Genomic DNA, 21,018 nt, shown 5'->3' with positions numbered 1-21,018 from the left:
GAGGAGGTCGATGTTATCGCCAAGCAGGCTCTAAAACATCTTAATGTTGAGATAGAACTGTTAATCAGTGAAGTAGAAGCCAGGGGGTTAATAAAAACAGGGTTAAAAACAAATGGCAAGATTTGTGGATAAGGGAGGGAAATGAAAGACACCTGTATAAGATCTAGGAAAAGGTGGGTGCAGGGAGGTCCTCGGGCCGAGAGAGAAGGGAGGAAAGTGTAATCACAAGGCTAAGACTGGGACATACAAGGCTAAATAGTACATTGAAAGTGGTGGGGAAACATCCGACTGTGAGGTGTGATCATTGTCAGGAGGAGATGGAGACAGTGGAACACACTCTATTTCAGTGCCAGAAATATGGGAGGGAAAGGGAGACATTGTTATTAGATTGGAAGAGTAATGGGGTGACAGGGTAGCCTAGTGGTTAGAGCATTGGACTAGTAACTGGAAGGTTGCAAGTTCAAACCCCCGAGCTGACAAGGTACAAATCTGTCGTTCTGCCCCTGAACAGGCAGTTAACCCACTGTACCTAGGCCGTCATTGAAAATAAGAATTTGTTCTTAACTGACTTGCCTAGTTAAATTAAAATAAAAAGAGCAAGGATTAAGTGAACTGCTGGGGAAATCTTCAAGGGATGTAGTATTTTATTATGTACTTCGTTTCCTTAAGGAAACAATAATATTGGGTAGGATTTAGACTTTCACTGTCTCTGGTCCACACTCCAGTCCAGTTAGTGGCAGTACCTTAATTGGTTGCCAATTGCCATATAAAAACCACAGAAGAAGAAGTCCACCTCTTCCTTTTCTCGGCTCATTCCAGAGAGGATTTTCTTACAAGGAAATCTGTACGCAGGATAGTGTCATATAATGGGAGCAAAAGGGAGGAAGTTCTGTTATCTAGGATGAGATTAGGGCATATGGGATTGAATTCCTCTTTGAAATTGATAGGGAAACATGGTACTGGAATGAGTAATGGCTGTATGACAGGAAACGGTTGAACAAAAGGAGAGGTTGTTTGACAGGGTCAGAGGTTGAACTGGAATGGGGAGTGGGTGGTATTTTGGGAGGGCGTGATGGGAGTAGTGAGGTTTGTAGGAAATTATTTTATTTTATTAGAAATTCAGAGTTAGTGGTATAGATCAGTGGTTCCCAAACTGTGGCGCGCGCCAGTTAAAGTTTTTTATTTAGGTTTTTAGCCAATAGATATTGTTGTCATTTTTTTGTCACTCAAATATCACATGAATACACATTAGACATGAAAAAATGTACAGAATTACAAGAACATTTGCTTTAAACCTGTAAAATGTTCTCTGCATCCCATGACAAAATGTGTAGAATTGCAGAAAATAAGCTTTAAACCTGCAAAATTCTCTCCACCAACAAGAGGGGTGTGAACAGTTTGTGTCATGAACAGTGCTTGTGCTCATAGAAATAGATGTGGCGTGTGCGCGCGCAGGGGTGTGTGGGATGTTCCCCAATGCTAAAAGGGGGAATCCTAGTGAAAACATGTGGGAACCCCTGTTATAGATAGGTCGCGACTGGCCTTGCACTCTAGTATAGTAGGTGTGTATGCACCCGTCAGTTGGTTGCAATCCACCAATAGAAACTTAAAGAAGAAGAGGATTCGCTTGGTAAGAGCTCTATGTAGTGTATAATCACAGAAGTATACCCGCTGCTAATCAATAGCTTGGAGCAGCTAGCCTCTCCATCTGGGTGCTATGCTGTTCCCCCCACTCGGTTTGGCTTGTGCCATCTCGTTTGAGTTTTGTCCTTGTTTTGATTACTTGTGACAGTGTACCAACCTGGGAGATACTCGGTTTGGTTGACCAGTACTGTATTGCGGCACTGAGGGTTTGTCTTAGTTGTCTGTGTGACCTGCCTGTCCACCGGGAACCCTCACGGTTTTAGCCTTCAAGTTTGGGGACCACGCTTACCCGCAAGATAGAGAGACGTACTGTATGTTTGGCTCCAGCGGATTTGCAGTTCTCCCCTGACCTAGGTGTCGAGAGGCGCCCCATGTTTTCATCTCTCATGGGACGCAGCCATCTTGCTACACTCTTTTGTGCAGTGTTGCCATGTTCGTGGTTTTCAGACTAAATTAGGCTACGCTGAAAACGATGTCGTCTAAATTGCACTGCGGGCGCCATGGCATTTCTCTCTTTTGTATTTTTTTTAACTATATATTTCACTGTTACTTGCTGCTGACTATCAGGCAGTCAGCAGGCTGTTAATGAGTGAGTGAGTAAATGGTGGGGAGGGGGAGGGTGTGCATTGAGAGAGCACTGGTTGAGAGAGTGCTGCAGCAGAGCCAGCTGAGTCACGAGCTGTGTTCGTTTACCCATAATAACATACTGTATACTACATACTTAATGAGTATATACTACATACTATTAGTTCATTTCAGTAAACTTGTTGTAATCCTATATATTTTTGTAATTTTACTACCAGCCCCCGTTCCCTGCAGGAGGCCTTTTGGTAGGCCATCATTGTAAATAAGAATTTGTTCTTTAACTGACTTGCCTAGTTAAAGAAAAAATAATAACTATATCCATACTATGACCAATAAGCATACTACACATTAACAATTTATGTCACAAATAGTATGGTTAGTGCGGTTATTATGAGTATTCGAACACAGCTACGGAAACAGAGCAGCACGCACGTCGTGACAACTTTTTTTCACCAGTTGTTGGTAGGCTATTTAGATTGGTCATTATGGAGACACCCTTTTTCCATGAAACATCAACGCGCTAGAACTGATATGACAGCGACAAAGCATTGGAAAACAACTTTAGGCGCACTACAGCTCTTTAGATGAGTCCACAAAGACCACACTTAAAAATACATTAAATGTGGAGAATGATAGGGTACATTTTCATCTGTTGGCTATTCATTTCTATGCCATTGTAGGCTACTGTAATCTACCATTTGATACAATAAATATGTTGAAATGACGATATCACTGTAGCCTACCTGGAGCTGGCAAACTGATTTAATAAACAGCCTATAACGCTGCTTGTTGTTGTTGTTATTATGAAATTATTAATGGCCCTGTTTAGTTAATTAAATTGAAAGTTATCCATTGTGATCATGGTCACAGCTCTATCGCAACACTTAATGTCAGTTCATTGTGGACTTTTCCTTGAAATTCGATGTTGGGCTATCAGTGGCTATAAGCTACCTGCATCTAGCTCAGCAAACCATGGCAAAGTTAAATTGCAATTCTAAACCCAGATTTTAGTCAGTAGCCTACGCCTATTGAAATAACAAGTCAATCTCGCAAATAGGCCATTTATAAACATCTGGCACATAATAACGGCACAATTGCCAGAAAATAGCCTAACATAATTTTTTGAAGTTCGTTCAAAGTGTTTCTTGCACAGAGATTTCGAAATCCTCTGTCCAACTTTCATCACACAAACTCTCCAGCCGGGGAGTTTGGGTGACCCTAAGCACACAGCCAAGACAACGCAGGAGTGGCTTTGGGACAAGTCTCTGAATGTCCTTGAGTGGCCCAGCCAGAGCCCGGACTTGAACCCGATCGAACAACAGCTACAATACCTATTTTGCCAATTGGCCTGGACACATATTACTGCCGGTGACCCACCGGACCTTCACGACTGGACTACCGACATAATCTGCCCGAGGGGGTTATTCAACTGGCCCCTCCGTTGCGGCGTCCCCTGAATGCCCATCTGCCTGCATGCTATCCGCGGCCCGCTAGCTGTCTAGAGCATATCGGCTGTTAGCGGAATAGGTCCATTAGGCCAATTTCTTGGGCCACTATACCTATTTTTGCCAATTGGACTGGTCCCCTTTACCAAACGGAACCCTACTAATCCATCACGAATTGTCTACCGACGTAAACACACAAGGAGGCTATAAACAGACTTCCTCCGTCACGACATCCCTCTGAGGCCCATCTGCTAGCTTGCTATCCCTGGCCCGCTAGCTGTCTGAATCGTCTTGTCTCCAACCAGCCTCACTACTCACTGGACCCTTATGATCACTCGGCTACGCACGCCTCTCCTTAATGTCAATATGCCTTGTCCATTGCTGTTCTGGTTAGTGATTCTTGTCTTATTTCACTGTAGTCTCTAGCCCTGCTCAATATACCTTATCCAACCCTTTAGTTCCACCTCTCACACATGCGATGACATCACCTGGTTTAAATGATGTTTCTAGAGACAATATCTCTCTCATCATCACTCAATGCATAGGTTTACCTCCACTGTATTCACATCCTACCATACCTTTGTCTGTACATTATGCCTTGAATCTATTCTATTGCGCGGCTACATTTGTTGACTTCTGTAACCGTAAAAGCCTTAGTTTCATGCATGTTAACATTAGAAGCCTTCTCCCTAAATTTGTTTAAATCACTGCTTTAGCACACTCTGCCAACCCAGATGTCCTAGCCGTGTCTGAATCCTGGCTTAGGAAGACCACCAAAACCCCTGAAATTTCCATCCATAACTATAAAATTTTCTGACAAGATAGAACTGCCAAAGGGGGCAGCGGTGTTGCAATCTGCTGCAGAGATAGCCTGCAGAGTTCTGTCTTACTATCCAGGTCTGTACCCAAACAATTCAAGCTTCTACTTTTAAAAATCCACCTTTGCAGAAACAAGTCTCTCACCATTGCCGCTTGCTATAGACCACCCTCTGCCCCCAGCTGTGCTCCGGACACCATATGTGAACTGATTGACCCCCATCTATCTTCAGAGCTTGTGCTGCTAGGTGACCTAAACTGGGACATGCTTAACACCCCGGCCATCCTACAATCTAAACTTGATGCCCTCAATCTCACACAAATTATCAATGAACCTACCAGGTACAACCCCAAAGCAGTAAACACAGGCACCCTCATAGATATCACCCTAACCAACTCTCCCTCCAAATACACCTCTGCTGTTTTCAACAAAGATCTCAACCTCATTGCCTGCATCCGTAATGGGTCTGCATTCAAACGACCACCCCTCATCACTGTCAAACGCTCCAGAATACACTTCAGCGAGCATGCCTTTCTAATCGGCCTGGCCCGGGTATCCTGGAAGGATCCCGTCAGTAGAGGTTGCCTGGTTATTCTTTAAAAGTGCCTTCCTCACCATCTTAAATAAGCATGCCCCATTCAAAAAATTACAACCAGGAACAGATACAGCCCTTGGTTCTCTCCAGACCTGACTGCCCTTGACCAGCACAAAAACATCCTGTGGCGTTCTGCATAAGCATCGAATAGCCCCCGTGATATGCAACTTTTCAGGGAAGATAGGAACCAATATACACAGGCAGTTAGGAAAACTAAGGATAACTTTATCAAGCAGAAATTTGCATCATGTAGCACAAACTCAAAGTTATTGGACACTGTAAAGTCCATGGAGAATAAGAGCACCTCCTCCCAGCTGCCCACTGCACTAAGGTTAGGAAACACTGTCACCACCGATAAATCCACGGTAATTGAGAATTTCAATAAGCATTTTCCTTTGGCTGGCCATGCTTTCCACCTGGCTACCCCTACCCCGGCCAACAGCCCTGCACCCCCCACAGCAACTCTCCCAAGCCTCCCCAATTTCTCCTTCACCCAAATCCAGATAGCTGATGTTCTGAAAGAGCTGCACAACCTGAACCCCCGGCCTCCCGGGTGGCGCAGTGGTTAAGGGCGATGTACTGCAGCGCCAGCTGTGCCACCAGAGACTCGTGGGGTGACGCACAATTGACCTAGCGTCGTCCGGGTTAGGGAGGGTTTGGCCGGTAGGGAAATCCTTGTCTCGTCGCGCACCAGCAACTCCTGTGGCAGGCCGGGCGCAGTGCGTGCTAACCAAGGTTGCCAGGTACACGGTGTTTCCTCCAACACATTGGTGCGGTTGGCTTCCGGGTTGGATGGCGCTGTGTTAAGAAGCAGTGCGGCTTGGTTGGGTTGTGTATCGGAGGACGCATGACTTTCAACCTTCGTCTCTCCGGAGCCCGTACGGGAGTTGTAGTGATGAGACAAGATAGTAGCTACTTAACAATTGGATACCACAAAATTGGGGAGAAAAAGGGGTACAATTTATTTTTTTAAATTAAAAATTAAAAATCTGAACCCCTACAAATCAGCCGGGCTAGACAATCTGGATCCTCTCTTTCACTAGCCTGTTCAACCTCTCTTTCATATCGTCTGAGATTCCCAAAGATTGGAAAGCAGCCGCGGTCACCCCCCTCTTCAAAGGGGGAGACACTCTAGACCCAAACTGCTACAGACCTATATCTATCCTGCCCTGCCTTTCTAAGGTCTTCGAAAAGCCAAGTTAACAAACAGATGACAGACCATTTCGAATCCCAACGTACCTTCTCCGCTATGCAATCTGGTTTCAGAGCTGGTCATGGGTGCACCTCAGCCACGCTCAAGGTCGTAAACGATATCATAACCGGCATCGATAAGAGACAATACTGTGCAGCCATATTCATCGACCTGGCCAAGGCTTTCGACTCTGTCAATCACCACATTCTTATCGTCAGACTCAACAGCCTTGGTTTCTCAAATGATTGCCTCGCCTGGTTCACCAACTACTTCTCTGATAGAGTTCAGTATGTCAAATCGGAGGGCCTGTTGTCCGGACCTCTGGCAGTCTATGGGGGTGCCACAGGGTTCAATTCTCGGGCCGAGTCTCCACTCTGTATACATCAATGATGTCGCTCTTGCTGCTGGTGATTCTCTGATCCACCTCTACGCAGACGATACCATTCTGTATACTTCTGGCCCTTCTTTGGACACTGTGTTAACTAACTTCCAGACGAGCTTCAATGCCATACAACTCTCCTTCCATGGCCTCCAACTGCTCTTAAATGCAACCAAAACTAAATGCATGCTTCAACCGATCGCTGCCCGCACCCACCTGCTCGTCCAGCATCACTACTCTGGACGGTTCTGACTTAGAATATGTGGACAACTACAAATACCTAGGTGTCTGGTTAGACTGTAAACTCTCCTTCCAGACTCACATTAAGCATCTCCAATCCAAAATTAAATCTAGAATCGGCTTCCTATTTCACAACAAAGCATCCTTCACTCATGCTGCCAAACATACCCTCGTAAAACTGACCATCCCACCGATCCTCGACTTCAGCGATGTCATTACAAAATAGCCTCCAACACTCTACTCAACAAATTGGATGCAGTCTATCACAGTGCCATCCGTTTTGTCACCAAAGCCCCATATACTACCCACCACTGCAACCTGTACGCTGTCGTTGGCTGGCCCTCGCTTCATATTTGTCACCAAACCCACTGGCTCCAGGTCATCTACAAGTCTTTGCTAGGTAAAACCCCACCTTATCTCAGCTCACTGGTCAACATAGCAGCACCCACCCATAGCACGTGTTCCAGCAGGTATACCTCACTGGTCACCCCCAAAGCCAATTCCTCCTTTTTCATTCCAGTTGTCTGCTGCCAATGACTGGAACGAACTGCAAAAATCACTGAAGCTGGAGACACATATCTCCCTCACTAGCTTTAAGCACCAGCTGTCAGAGCAGCTCACAGATCACTGCACCTGTACATTACCCATCTGTAAATAGCCCATCCAACTACCTCATCCCCATACTGTATTTATTTATTTATCTTGCTCCTTTGCACCCCAGTATCTCTACTTGCACATTCATCTTCTGCACATCTACCATTCCAGTGTTTAATTGCAATTACTGTAATTACTTTGCCACCATGGCCTATTTATTGACTTACCTCCCTTATCTTACCTCATTTGCACACAATGTATAGACTTTTTTTCTACTGTATTATTGACTGTATGTTTGTTTATTCCATGTGTAACTCTGTGTTGTTGTATGTTGTGTAACTCTGTTGTTGTATGTGTCGAACTGCTTTGCTTTATCTTGGCCAGGTCGTAGTTGTAAATGAGAACTTCTTCTCAACTAGCCTACCTGGTTAAATAAAGGTGAATTAAAACATGTAAAAATCTCTGGAGAGACCTGAAAATAGCTGTGCAGCGACGCTCCCCATCCAACCTGACAGAGCTTGAGAGGATCTGCAGAGAAGAATGGGAGAAACTCCCCAAATACAGATGTGCCAAGCTTGTAGCGTCATACCCAAGAATACTCGAGGCTGTAATCGCTTCAACAAAGTACTGAGTAAAGGGTCTGAATACTTATGTAAATGTGATATTTCAATTTTTGCTTTGTCATTATGGGGTATTGTGTGTAGATTGATGAGGGGAAAAAATATTTTATCAATTTTAGAATAAGGCTGTAACATAAAAAATTTGAAAAAGTTAAGGGGTCTGAATACTTTCCGAATGCATTGTACACTAGGTTTGTTTCCACTGGATTAAAAAAGTTTGTTCAATGGAGAATCTTCATTGGAATTGTGTCAGTCAGTAGGACTGTAACTTCGCTAGTTAGCTAGCTTGGCTAGCTAGGCTTTATGTGGGTCAAGGAAACTGGCCCAAAGTATCTACTGCCTAACTAGTTAGTTATACGTGTAACTCTTTCTCCTTCCCTCCTGAGTTGGACTGCAAGCAGCAGGCTGGAGGTTTCCCTGAGCCACAACACCAACACCAGCAGCCATGTGAGCAGGAGTGGAGCCCCCACTGTAGGACAGAACCAGGGGGACCCAGAGCCCACACTGACTTAGATCAAGAAGTAAGAGGCTGGGTACTAGATGGGTCAGGTTGAGCAGGAGTCTGATTGCCAAGAAAACAAATACCAAACGATTACTGAAGGTGAGTTCATTTTTGGAGTTCTCAGAACAGCTTTCAGCATGAGAATTGTGAAGACAAGTGAACTTTCTTGGGTAAAGAATGCTGCTCTCTTGATTGAACATTATTATTGGCTACTTACTAGTGCACTTGTCGTCAATAGTCAATATGCTAGCAGGCATGCTATTGTGTAAATACACAAAACCCTCTCAAAGGCAGGCACTCAACTCGGCCTACTTTAAAAGGTTATTTTATTTATTAGACATTTTGCAGGATGACATCTCTTGAGATGCACCATCTCGTTTTCAAGTGTCCAAAAAAACATTTAAAAAACAACACAATACTTAGTAAGAAGAAGAATATGGCAACTACTGTCTAATAATAATAACAATTAAATAATAATAAAAATGTCCATAAACAACATAGAAAAGTTGTTGTACAACTACGAATAGGCCTACAACTAATAGAAACTACTGCTACACCTACCAATACAACTAATACAAACTCCTGCTACAGATACAACTAATAAAAACTACTGCTATAACTAAAAAACTACTAATAAAACTAATAATACAACTAATAAAAACTACTGCTACATCTACTAATACAACTAATAAAAACTACAGCTACAACTACAACTAATAAAAACTACTGCTACACCTACTAATACAACTAATAAAAACTACAGCAACAACTAATAAAAACTACTGCTACACCTACTTACACAACTAATAAAAACTACAGCTACAACAAATAAAAACTACTGCTACAACTAATAAAAACTACTAATACAACGAATAAAAATACTGCTACACCTAATAATACAACTAATAAAAACTACCGCTACAACTACAACTAATATAACTACTAATACAACTAATAAAAACTCGCAATACAAATAATAAAAACTGCAGCTACACCTACTAATACAACTAATAAAAACTCCTGCTACAACTAATAAAAACTACTAATACAACCAATAAAAACTACTGCTACACCTACTAATACAACAAATAAAAACTACAGCTACAACTAATAAAACCTACTGCTACACCTACTAATACAACTAATAAAACTACTGCTACAACTAATAAAAACTACTGCTACAACTAATAAAAACTACTGCTACAACTAATAAAAACTACTAATACAACTAAAATAACTACTACTAATACAACTAATAAAAACTACTGCTGCAACTAATAAAAACTACTGCTACAACTAATAAAAACTACTGCTACAACTAATAAAAACTACTAATACAACTAATAAGTGCAGTCGACGTCACCGGCTTTCTAGCCATCGCCGCTCCATTTTTCGTGTATCCATTTGTTTTGTCTTGTTCCCTGCACACCTGGTTTTCATTCCCCAATCAATTCATATGGATTTATTCCTCTGTTCCCCATGTCTTTGTGTAGGATTGTTCTGTGTTACGTGTATTTTGATATTGTGGATATTGTTACGCGCATTACTTTTTGTCTATGTTCCGTGTTTTGGGCACATTTTATGTTACTTTGTGCTGCCATTTTGACCGGAATAAAAAGTGCGCCTGTTCACTACACTCTGCTATCCTGCACCTGACTTCGCCTCTGATACACACTCCTAACATGGTGATGTTTTTATTAGTTAAAGACACAAACTATTTGTTCTTACATTTGAAAAATGATGGGCCATGGATTTCCCATTGAATTCACACTTTTTGGGTAGGTCCTACACCTCGAACATTCACACCTGGCATTATAACCCATCTGCAAACAGTTGTCTGGACAGAGGCATGCAAGTGAAAAGAAAAGCAAACATTTCACACATTTGTCTGGGCGTCCATTGAATTCATATGGAGTGGGTAGGATTAAGCCCTCAGAAAATTCACATCTGGCCAAATGGCCAATTCAGCATTTTACAGTGCAAGCATTTGACTTGCATATACACTGAACAAAAATATAAACACAACATGTAAAGTGTTGGTCCAATGTTTCATGAGCTGAAATAAAAGATCCCAGAAATGTTCCAGAAGTACTGAGGAGTATTTCTGTCTGTAATAAAGCCCAATCATTCTGATTGACTGGGCCTGGCTCCCCAGCGGGTCGGTCGGCCTGGCTCCCAAGTTATTCTATGCGCTCCCAGGCCCACCCATGGCTGCGCCCCTGCCCAGTCATGTGAAATCCATAGATTTCCTTATACGAACTGGAACTCAGCAAAACCTTTGAAATTGTTACATGTTACGTTTATATATTTTTTTCAGTATACAGTACATATTATATATTTTGCGACTTGGAATTTTAATTTAGGAGCACCAGTGCGCCTCGAAAAATTAAGAACATTTATTACCTAAAAAAAATGTATCATCTCAAATATCTTTTCGTTGTGCTCCTAAATTTCTTTGTATGCACCTACATTTTTCAACATAAGCGCCACGCACACATGCTCCTTGTAAGAAAAGGTCAGCGTAGAGTCCTGCCAATCCACAAACGGTTGTCTGGACAGAGCTGTGGAAATGAACATTCATACAGTTGTAGTATTTTTTTGTTTAACCACGATATTTATCGATAGAGTAAAAAATATGCAACCAATATCGATAGATTGATCAGTGCCCATCACTGTTACTCTTACATTACATTTTAGTCATTTAGCAGACACTCTTATCCAGAGCAATTTATTATTGACCCTCATTGGTAATGTGTCCATTCCTGTCTGCAGCTTTCACATTTCCAATGGAAGCAGAGGAACCTGCAGCTCAACCATTTCCACTGGAGGGAGACTTCTAAACAGAACACTACAGCCACTGCATCGGTGTCCACTGCCCTGGGAATAACACCTACTGTGACTACTGCCCTGGCAACAGGAATACCGGTGATTACTGCCCAGGCAACAAGATGTCTTGTGACTATTGCTCTGGCAACAACATCTCCTGTGACTTCTGCCCTGGCAACAAGAAGACTGGTGACTACTGCCCAGGCAACAACATTTCCTGTGACTTCTGCCCTGGCAACAAGAAGACCGGTTCTACTGCCCTGGCAACAAGAAGACCGTTGACTACTGCCAAGGCAACAAGAAGACTGGTGACTACTGCCCTGGCAACACAAGGCAACAAGACCACCGGTATCGTCTGCCCTGTCAACAAGAAGACCCGTGTCTATAGCCCTGGCAACAAGAAGATTGGTGACTACTGCCATGGCAACAAGACCACCAGTACTGCTCTGGCAACAAGACTACTTGTTGCACTGGGAACAAGTCTGGCCAGAAGAAATGAGCTATCTGTATATTGAACATTTGTAATACCTTTAAAACAACTCCATATTCATCATAACATCATTTGTATTACTACTAACTCATCAATCTTTTGTGCTGATATGTTATAACAAATCTGTCACTATACTAATGATGCTTTGTCCGTTTTCATAGAAGGCAGTTAGAGATTAACATTCTCGGTGGTGAGGAGATCAGATACAAAGCCTGGCGAAAGGTGAAGATACAACTTTGTATTTATACACTACATATACAAAAGTATGTGGACACACCTTCAAATTAGTGGATTCGGCTATTTCAGCCACACCCAATGCTGACAGGTGTATAAAATCGAGCACATAGCCATGCAAACTCCATAGACAAATATTGGCAGTACAATGGCTTACTGAAGAGCTCAGTGGCTTTCAACGTGGGTCTGGCATAGGATGCCACCTTCCCAACAAGTCAGTTTGTCAAATTTCTGTCCTGCTAGAGCTGCCCTGGTCAACTGTAAGTGCTATTATTGTGAAGTGGAAACGTCTAGGAGCAACAACGGTTCAGCCGCGAAGTGGTTGGCCACACAAGCTCACAGTTTGGTATCACAGAGTGCTGAAGCGCGTGGAGCGTAAAAATAGTCTGTCCTCGGTTGCAACACTCACTTCCGAGTTCCAAACTGCCTCTGGAAGCAACGTCAGCACAAGAACTGTTAATCAGGAGATTCATGAAATGTGTTTCCATGGCAGAGCAGCTGCACACAAGCCTAAGATCACCATGTGCAATGGCATTGGACTCTGGAGCAGTGGAAACGCGTTTCTGGAGTGATGAATCACGCTTCACCATCTGGCAGATGGACAAATCTGTGTTTGGCGGATGCCAGGAGAACGGTACCAGCCCTAATGCATAGTGCCAACTGTAAAGTTTGGTGGAGGAGGAATAATGGTCTGGGGCTGTTTTTCATGGTTCGGGCTTGACCTCTTAGTTCCAGTGAAGGGAAATCTTAACGTTACAGCATACAATGACATTCTAGATGATTATGTGCTTCCAACTTTGTGGCAACAGTTTGGAGAAGGTCCTTTCCTATTTCAGCACGACAATGCCCCTGTGCACAAAGCGAGGTCCATACAGAAATAGTTTGTCGAGATAGGTGTGGAAGAACTTGACTGGTCTGCACAAGCCCTGACCTCAACCCCATCGAACACATTTGTGATGAAATGGAACGCCCACTGCAAGCCAGGCCTGATCACCCAACATCAGTGCCCAACCTCACTAATGCTCTTTAGGCTGAATGGAAGCAAGTCCCCGCAGCAATGTTCATACATCTAGTGGAAAGCCTTCCCAGAAGAATGGAGGTTGTTATAGCAGCAAAGGGGGGACCGACTCCATATTAACGCCCATGATTTTGTAAGGAAGATGTTCAACAAGCAGCCGTCCACATACTTTTGGTCATGTAGTGTATGTGTGTATATGCCTAGTCAACCAACTGGGTGCCAGCTATACAAATGGGGAGTGGCCCATGAAAGACTGTTTTGGGAGGTAATGTATTGGTGTCTATTGGTGACAGGCTTTTAAATACCTTGTTTTTTATTACACTATCATCTCTTGACTAATGTCATTTCAAGGACTACCGTCATTTTATCAAAGGAAACTTGTACTTTCTGTTGAGAGGATTTTTTCAATGACCGTTCAAGTTTTGGTACTGCGGACTGTTGTTTTCTGTTTTTCAGTCGTACCTACTGTTATGTTCTTTGTTTTTATACATTTTTTAAAAACACTTTGAAAAAGTCAGAATAGTTATTTCAAGGACTCTTAAATGGGCACTGGTACAACAATAGTCAGCTACTATGGTTGAAGAAATCCCTCTCTCTCTCTGTCAGTTATCTGTCAATCCAGTCTGACAGTCTATATACTTTGATGTCTCCTCTTAATGAGGATCTGTTGACAGCAAGAGAGCCAAGCTGTTTTCATCAACTCTCATTTAGTGTCTTATTGCAGATAGCCGTCTGTCACTTACACATTATCATATAACCCAAATGACTGTGCTAAGGGAATTTGTGTTCATTAAAATACAATGGAACATTCTCCTAATAAATTAGCATGCTGGACTCATAATACGATCCTAATACACCTCATGGAATACCTACGTGTAATAAATATGTAGAGCTAGTCTAGTGCTGAGCGATTATAGTGTTTTTTTAGGTCTGATTCGGTTAGATTATTACAAAATAATCAGTTTTAATTGATTTCAATTATTTTTAATTAATAAAAGTCTCATGATGGTAGTGACTGCCCATTACTGCTTATCAATTATTAACATTATTTGACTTTAATAAAATATTTCAGTTGTGTATTTTACATGTTTTATTTGATGACTTCATTATTTCATTCCAAGTCCTCATCTCTATAGAGCTGCTGCCTATGCTGTCTGAAAAAAATCACTGTTTTGTTGTTCTTCAAAATAAATACAGCATTTTTATGACTGCTGAATACCAACTATGAGTTACTTAGATAACTTGCAAAGCAACAGCTGTTCTCTCTATATCGCCTCACCATCATGCATTCTTTCCTCTTCTGTAGCAGGCGTAACAGAAGCACAGACTGGACAAGTAGATGAGCAATGGATTATGGTAGAATATTGGCCAGTTGGAAACTACAACTCCGTACTACATCGCAAAGTTCAGTCTGGATCTGATTTATCTCTGGAGAAACTGCAATGTGCACATTGAGTTTACAGAAGAAAAAAACAAAAACTAAATGGAATTCAAATAATTGAACCTACATAGGTGAATTAGATGTTTTAAAAAATAAAAATAACCAGCATTTCGATGAATCACTCAGGACTAAGCTAGTCTCATGTCAGAAGAGTCTGACTCATGAGTTGAATGGAGAAATGGTGAGGGGGAGATCAAGAAAGAGAGAGGGGAGAAGAGATAATACAAAACCTGTGAGTTCTCTACAAGCACAAACAACATGTCCAACACAGTCAGATGTCTGGAATATGGTATTATATCTTCAATAAAAATAATAATCAGATATGGTCCTTTCTGCAATTGAACATCACCGATATAGAGCCATATAGCAGAATGAAAAGCCTGTTTCAGAACAAATTTACCTGCACTCACTTGCACAGCGAGCGCACGCGAACGCAAACACACACACGCGCACACAATTCTAGGCAGTGTATTAACAGTAGATAACAGTGATTTAGGAGTGTCTCATGAATTCATCGCCCCTCTTTTCCTCCCTATTCTGAATTTCAAAACCAACACAGAAAGAGAGTGGGATAAGGAAGGATAGAATGTGTGTAAACTACAGGGGGAACAAAGCAGCGATATTTTAGCCCTCTGTTAAGTGCAGGACCATGTCAGAGTTATTCCAGACCATGTTAATAGATGTGTGTGTCTTGTTTTGCCATGAGCTCTGCTCTCTGTAAAAATAGTAAAGCCCAGGAAAACTCTAGGGGCTGGAGGTGTTTAAACAACTCAGACACTCAGTCCCACTTACTGTAATAGGAAAATACTTTGGCTACCGTGAATTGTCTTAGGAGTTAGATTTCTATGTTATCTACTACAATATATCTGCAGGACAAATCACTGAATTGTCTTAGGAGTTAGATTTCTATGTTATCTACTACAATATATCTGCAGGTCAAATCACTGAATTGTCTTAGGAGTTAGATTTCTATGTTATCTACTACAATATATCTGCAGGACAAATCACTGAATTGTCTTAGGAGTTAGATTTCTATGTTATCTACTACAATATATCTGCAGGTCAAATCACTGAATTGTCTTAGGAGTTAGATTTCTATGTTATCTACTACAATATATCTGCAGGGCAAATCACTGAATTGTTTAGATGGGCATCATGCATTGAAGTAGCCTAACATAGCCCACAACAAAGAGGAAAAACTGAATGGCTGCATTATGCAGTGAAAAACTCCTGTATGTGCCTGTGTTCACTCCAGACCTGACTGCCCTTGACCAGCACAAAAACATCCTGTGGCGTTCTGCATTAGCATCAAATAGCCCCGGTGATATGCAACTTTTCGGGGAAGTTAGGAACCAATATACACAATCAGTTAGGAAAGCTAAGGCTAGCTTTTCAAAACAGAAATTTGCATCCTGTAGCACAAATTCAAAAAAGTTCTGGGACACTGTAAAGTCCATGGAGAATAAGAGCCCCTCCTCCCAGCTGCCCACTGCACTGAGGCTAGGACACACCGTCACCACCGATAAACACTGTCACCACCGATAGCATTTTTCTACAGCTACAAATCTGGACCCTCTCATTCTAAAATTATTTGCCGAGATCGTTGCAACCCCTATTACTAGCCTGTTCAACCTCTCTTTCGTATTGACTGAGATCCCCAAAGATTGGGAAGCTGCCGCGGTCATCCCCCTCTTCAAAGGGGGAGACACTCTAGAACCAAACTGCTACAGACCTATATCTATCCTACCCTGCCATTCTAAGGTCTTCTTTGGACGAGCTTCAATGCCATACAACTCTCCTGCTCTTAAATGCAAGCAAAACTAAATGCATGCTTCAACCGATCGCTGCCTGCACCTGCCCACCCGTCCAGCATCACTACTCTGGATTAGAGGTCGACCGATTATGATTTTTCAACGCCGATACCGATTATTGGAGGGCCATAAAAGCCGATACCGATTAATCGGGCGATTTTATTTATTTATTTGTAATAATAATGACAATTACAACAATACTGAATGAACACTTATTTTAACTTAATATAATACATCAATAAAATCAATTTAGCCTCAAGTAAATAATGAAACATGTTCAATTTGGTTTAAATAATGCAAAAACAAAGTGTTGGAGAAGAAAGTAAAAGTGCAATATGTTCCATGTAAAATATGTCCCATGTAAGAAAGCTAACGTTTAAGTTCCTTGCTCAGAACATGAGAACATATGAAAGCTGGTGGTTCCTTTTAACATGAGTCTTCAATATTCACAGGTAAGAAGTTTTAGGTTGTAGTTATTATAGGAATTATAGGGCTATTTCCCTCTATACCATTTGTATTTCATTAACCTTTGACTATTGGATGTTCTTATAGGCACTTTAGTATTGCCAGTGTATCAGTATAGCTTCCGTCCCTGTCCTCGCTCCTCCCTGTGCTCGAACCAGCAACACAATGACAATTAGCACGCGCTAACTAGCTAGCCATTTCACTTCGGTTACACGAGCCTCATCTCGGGAGTTGATAGGCTTGAAGTCATAAACAGCACAATGCTTGATGCACAACGAAGAGCTGCTGGCAAAACGCACTAAAGTGCTGTTTTAATGAATGTTTACGCGCCTGCTTCTGCCTTCCACCGCTCAGTCAGATACTTGTATGCTCAGTCAGATTATATGCAACACAGGACACGCTAGATAATATCTAGTAATATCATCAACCATGTGTAGTTAACTAGTGATTATGATTGATTGTTTTTTATAAGATAAGTTTAATGCTAGCTAGCAACTTACATCGGTTTACTGCATTCGCGTAACTCCTTGTCGAGTGCAACGAGAGAGAGGCAGGTCGTTATTGCGTTGGACTAGTTAAGGTTGCAAGATTGGGTCCCCCGAGCTGACAAGGTGAAAATCTGTCGTTCTGCCCCTGAACAAGGCAGTTAACCTACTGTTCCTAGGCCGTCGTTGAAAATATGAATGTGTTCTTAACTGAATTGCCTAGATAAATAAAGATTAAATATAGGTGTAAAAATGTTTTTTTTTTTTAAATAATAATAATAACAAAATCGGCAAATCGGCGCCCTAATTAATTGGCAATTCCGACCTCTACTCTGAATGGTTCTGACTTAGAATATGTGGACAGCTACAAATACCTAGGTGTCTGGTTAGACTGTAACCTCTCCTTACAGGCCCACATTAAGCATCTCCAATCCAAAATTAAATCTTGAATCAGCTTCTTATTTCGCAAACAAAGCATCCTTCACTCATGCTGCCAAACATACCCTCGTAAAACTGACCATCCCACCGATCCTCAACTTCGGAGATGTCATTTACAAAATAGCCTCCAACACTCTACTCAACAAATTGGATGCAGTCTATCACAGTGCCATCTGTTTTGTCACCAAAGCCCCAAATACTACCCACCACTGCGACCTGTATGCTCTCATTGGCTGGCTCATCGCTTCATACTCATTGCCAAACCCACTGGTTCCAGGTCTTTGCTAGGTAAAGCCCCGCTGTATCTCAGTTCAATGGTCACCATAGCAGCACCAACCCGCAGCACGCGCTCCAGAAGGTATATTTTACTGGTCATCCCCAAAGCCAATTCCTCCTTTGGCTGCTTTTCCTTCCAGTTGTCTGCTGCCAATGACTGGAACGAACTGCAAAAATCACTGAAGCTGGAGACTCATATCTCCCTCACTAACTTCAAGCACCAGCTGTCAGAGCAGCTCACAGATCATTGCACCTGTACATAGCCCATCTGTAAATAGCCCATCCAACTACCTCATCCCCATATTGTTATTTATTTATCTTGCTCCTTTGCACCCCAATATCTCTACTTGCACATTCTTCTACTGCACATCTATCACTCCAGTGTTTAATTGCTATATTGTAATTAACTCACCGCTGTGGCCTATTTATTGCCTTACCTCCCTTATTTCACCTCCTTTGCACACACTGCATATATACTTATTTTCTACTGTATTATTGACGGTATGTTTGTTTATTCCATGTGGAACTCTGTGTTGCTATATGTGACAAACTTCTTTGCTTTATCTTGGCCAGGTCGCAGTTGTAAATGAGAACTTCTTCTCAACTAGCCTACCTGGTTAAATAAAGGTGAAATATATATATATTTTTTTTAAGTGTGTCTGTCAGAGAGAGAGAGGGAATACAGTACCTGTAGGCAGCAGACAGTCTAAAGGGGTGAATTCATCCATGATCATCCAGATGTTCCGTCTCTTCTGCAGAAGTACTCAACTGGAACAGAGAAACACACACAGTCACTCCATACTATTCTTTCTTCCTTTATTTCTTTCTTTCTTCAAAGTTCATCAAACCTTCAAAATAATTGCCGATGGCCTAAAGTATCTGAAACCCAACAGTTTGAAAACAAGTAACAAACCATTATCATAAACTCTCACGATTAAGGCAATTCCTCCCAATTACATGTCAACAACATACCATACCTGCCAAGCCAAGAGGCAGACTCTAGAAGGAATAAGTTAACGGAACAGGTTTCCCAACATTCTAACAACCTCTGACCCCAACACTGATTGCTTATCTGAGCGTTGCAAAATAATTTAATCTCTACTCTGCAACCTGAACTTTTGATCAGTTAGCCATTGGCAGCTTCATACCAGTTAGTTCCATCTCAGCAATATGAAGAGTGGTGGGAATAGTTCTGAAGGATTATTTGAGGGTAACTGAAAGTGACAGAGAGGCAGATACTATGACAACGGTCAATATATTGTGAGGTTTACATGTGACATGGTTAAAGACAGATGGTGTCAACAGGTTCCCATTATACAGAAGAAATTCTGTAGGGAGTAAAATAATCAACAAACACAACAACAAAAAACAAGTACAAACTGTTTTGATTTTTCTCTATCCTCCCTGATTCAGAATATACAGGATCATTTTCATAGTCATTGGCACGCTTTGTGTAAGAGCTATTGAAGATTGAAATACCCCAAAAATAAAAATACATTTGTCCATCTTCCCGATTGTGAATAAAAAAACGAATATTCAATATTAACTCATTTTACCTCGGTAAACCGGGAGTCGGCAAGGACAGAGATGCCGAGTTTGCTCTCACATGCTTAGATACACAAACACATTACAATCACGATTTACTCGCAACACATCTAGCTATGTGACTTTGGTAGAACAATTATGTATGTCGTATTTAGGTGTAAATTCATACTCACTGAGTAAAGTAACTAACGGCAAGAGTTCCTGGTCAGATTTGTGTGCAGTCAACAACAGCTCCGGATCTGACAGCAAGACATCCTGCTCTGGTGGAAAAGGTCCATAGACTCTGTGATGGCGCCATCTATCGGTGAACCAACATAAAATATAATAACAATATGCCGGGTATGACTTTTAGGTTATAGGTCCATCTATCCAGTACTGAGAATGAATCCTAGATCTGTGCCTCAATCAAATTTGAATTGTAACATATTTTGTAAACAACAGGTGTTCACTAACAATAAAATACTTACTTACGGACCCTTCCCAACAATGTAGAGAAAAATAAAATGGACAAATAGTAGAAAAATAAAACATGTAATAATAAATACACAGCAAGTAATGATAACTTGGCTACATACCCGGGGTGTCAGTACAGAGTTGCTGTGCAGGGGAGTACGAGGTAATTAAGGTATGTACATACAGTGAATTCAGAAAGTATTCAGACCCCTTGACGTTTTACACATTTTGTTACGTTACAGCCTTGTTCTAAAAGTGATTAAATAAAAAAATGTCCTCATCAATCTACACACAATACCCCATAATGCCAAAGTGAAAACAGAAAATACCTTTTTTACATAAGTATTCAGACCCTTTGCCTGAATGCCAAGCGTCACTTCTGGAGGAAACCTGGCACCATCCCTACAGTGAAGCATGGTGGTGGCAGCATCATGCTGTGGGGATGTTTTCAGTGGCAGGGACTGAGAGACTAGTCAGGATCGAGGTAAAGATGAACGAGGCAAAGTACAGAGAGATCCTTAATGAAAACCTGCTCCAGAGCACTCAGGACCTCAGACTGGGGCGTAGGTTCACCATCCAACAGGACAACAACCCTAAGCGCACAGCCAAGACAATGCAGGAGTGGCTTTGGGACAGGTCTTTGAATGTCCTTGAGTGGCCCAGCCAGAGCCCGGACTTGAACCCGATCGAACATCTCTGGAGAGACCAGAAAATAGCTGTGCAGCGATGCCCCCCATTCAACCTGACAGAGCTTGAGAGGATCCGCAGAGAAGATTTGGAGAAACTCCCCAAATACAGGTGAGTCATGCTTGTAGCATCATACCCAAGAAGACTCGAAGAGTCAAGGTTGTAATCGCCGCCAAAGGTGCTTCAACAAAGTACAGAGTAAAGAGTCTGAATAATTATGTAAATGTGATATTTCA

At 41.9% G+C, this 21,018-nt stretch overlaps 1 protein-coding gene across 8 annotated transcripts in view; it reads right to left on the bottom strand.

The window, feature by feature from the left end:
* tpk1 (thiamin pyrophosphokinase 1) overlaps nt 1-19,911 on the bottom strand; it is a 47,592-nt gene extending 27,681 nt beyond the window's left edge. For 4 of the 8 annotated variants that reach the window (XM_042298917.1, XM_042298923.1, XM_042298922.1 and 1 more), the window contains exons 1-2: nt 19,816-19,911; nt 18,786-18,865 (exon numbers count right to left, since the gene is read on the bottom strand). In XM_042298917.1, the coding sequence (XP_042154851.1) occupies nt 18,786-18,831 (46 nt within the window). In that variant the 5' untranslated portion in view covers nt 18,832-18,865; nt 19,816-19,911. Of the gene's footprint in view, nt 1-18,785; nt 18,866-19,074; nt 19,131-19,245; nt 19,293-19,653; nt 19,707-19,815 lie in introns of those variants that run through there. The other 4 variants (XM_042298918.1, XM_042298919.1, XM_042298924.1 and 1 more) reach the window with 4 other exon arrangements.
* Between the last annotated feature and the right edge of the window lie 1,107 nt (nt 19,912-21,018).

This window comes from Oncorhynchus tshawytscha, linkage group LG16, assembly GCF_018296145.1.
Source record: "Oncorhynchus tshawytscha isolate Ot180627B linkage group LG16, Otsh_v2.0, whole genome shotgun sequence".
NCBI lineage: Eukaryota > Metazoa > Chordata > Actinopteri > Salmoniformes > Salmonidae > Oncorhynchus > Oncorhynchus tshawytscha.
This window is presented reverse-complemented; position numbering and strand designations above follow the sequence as displayed.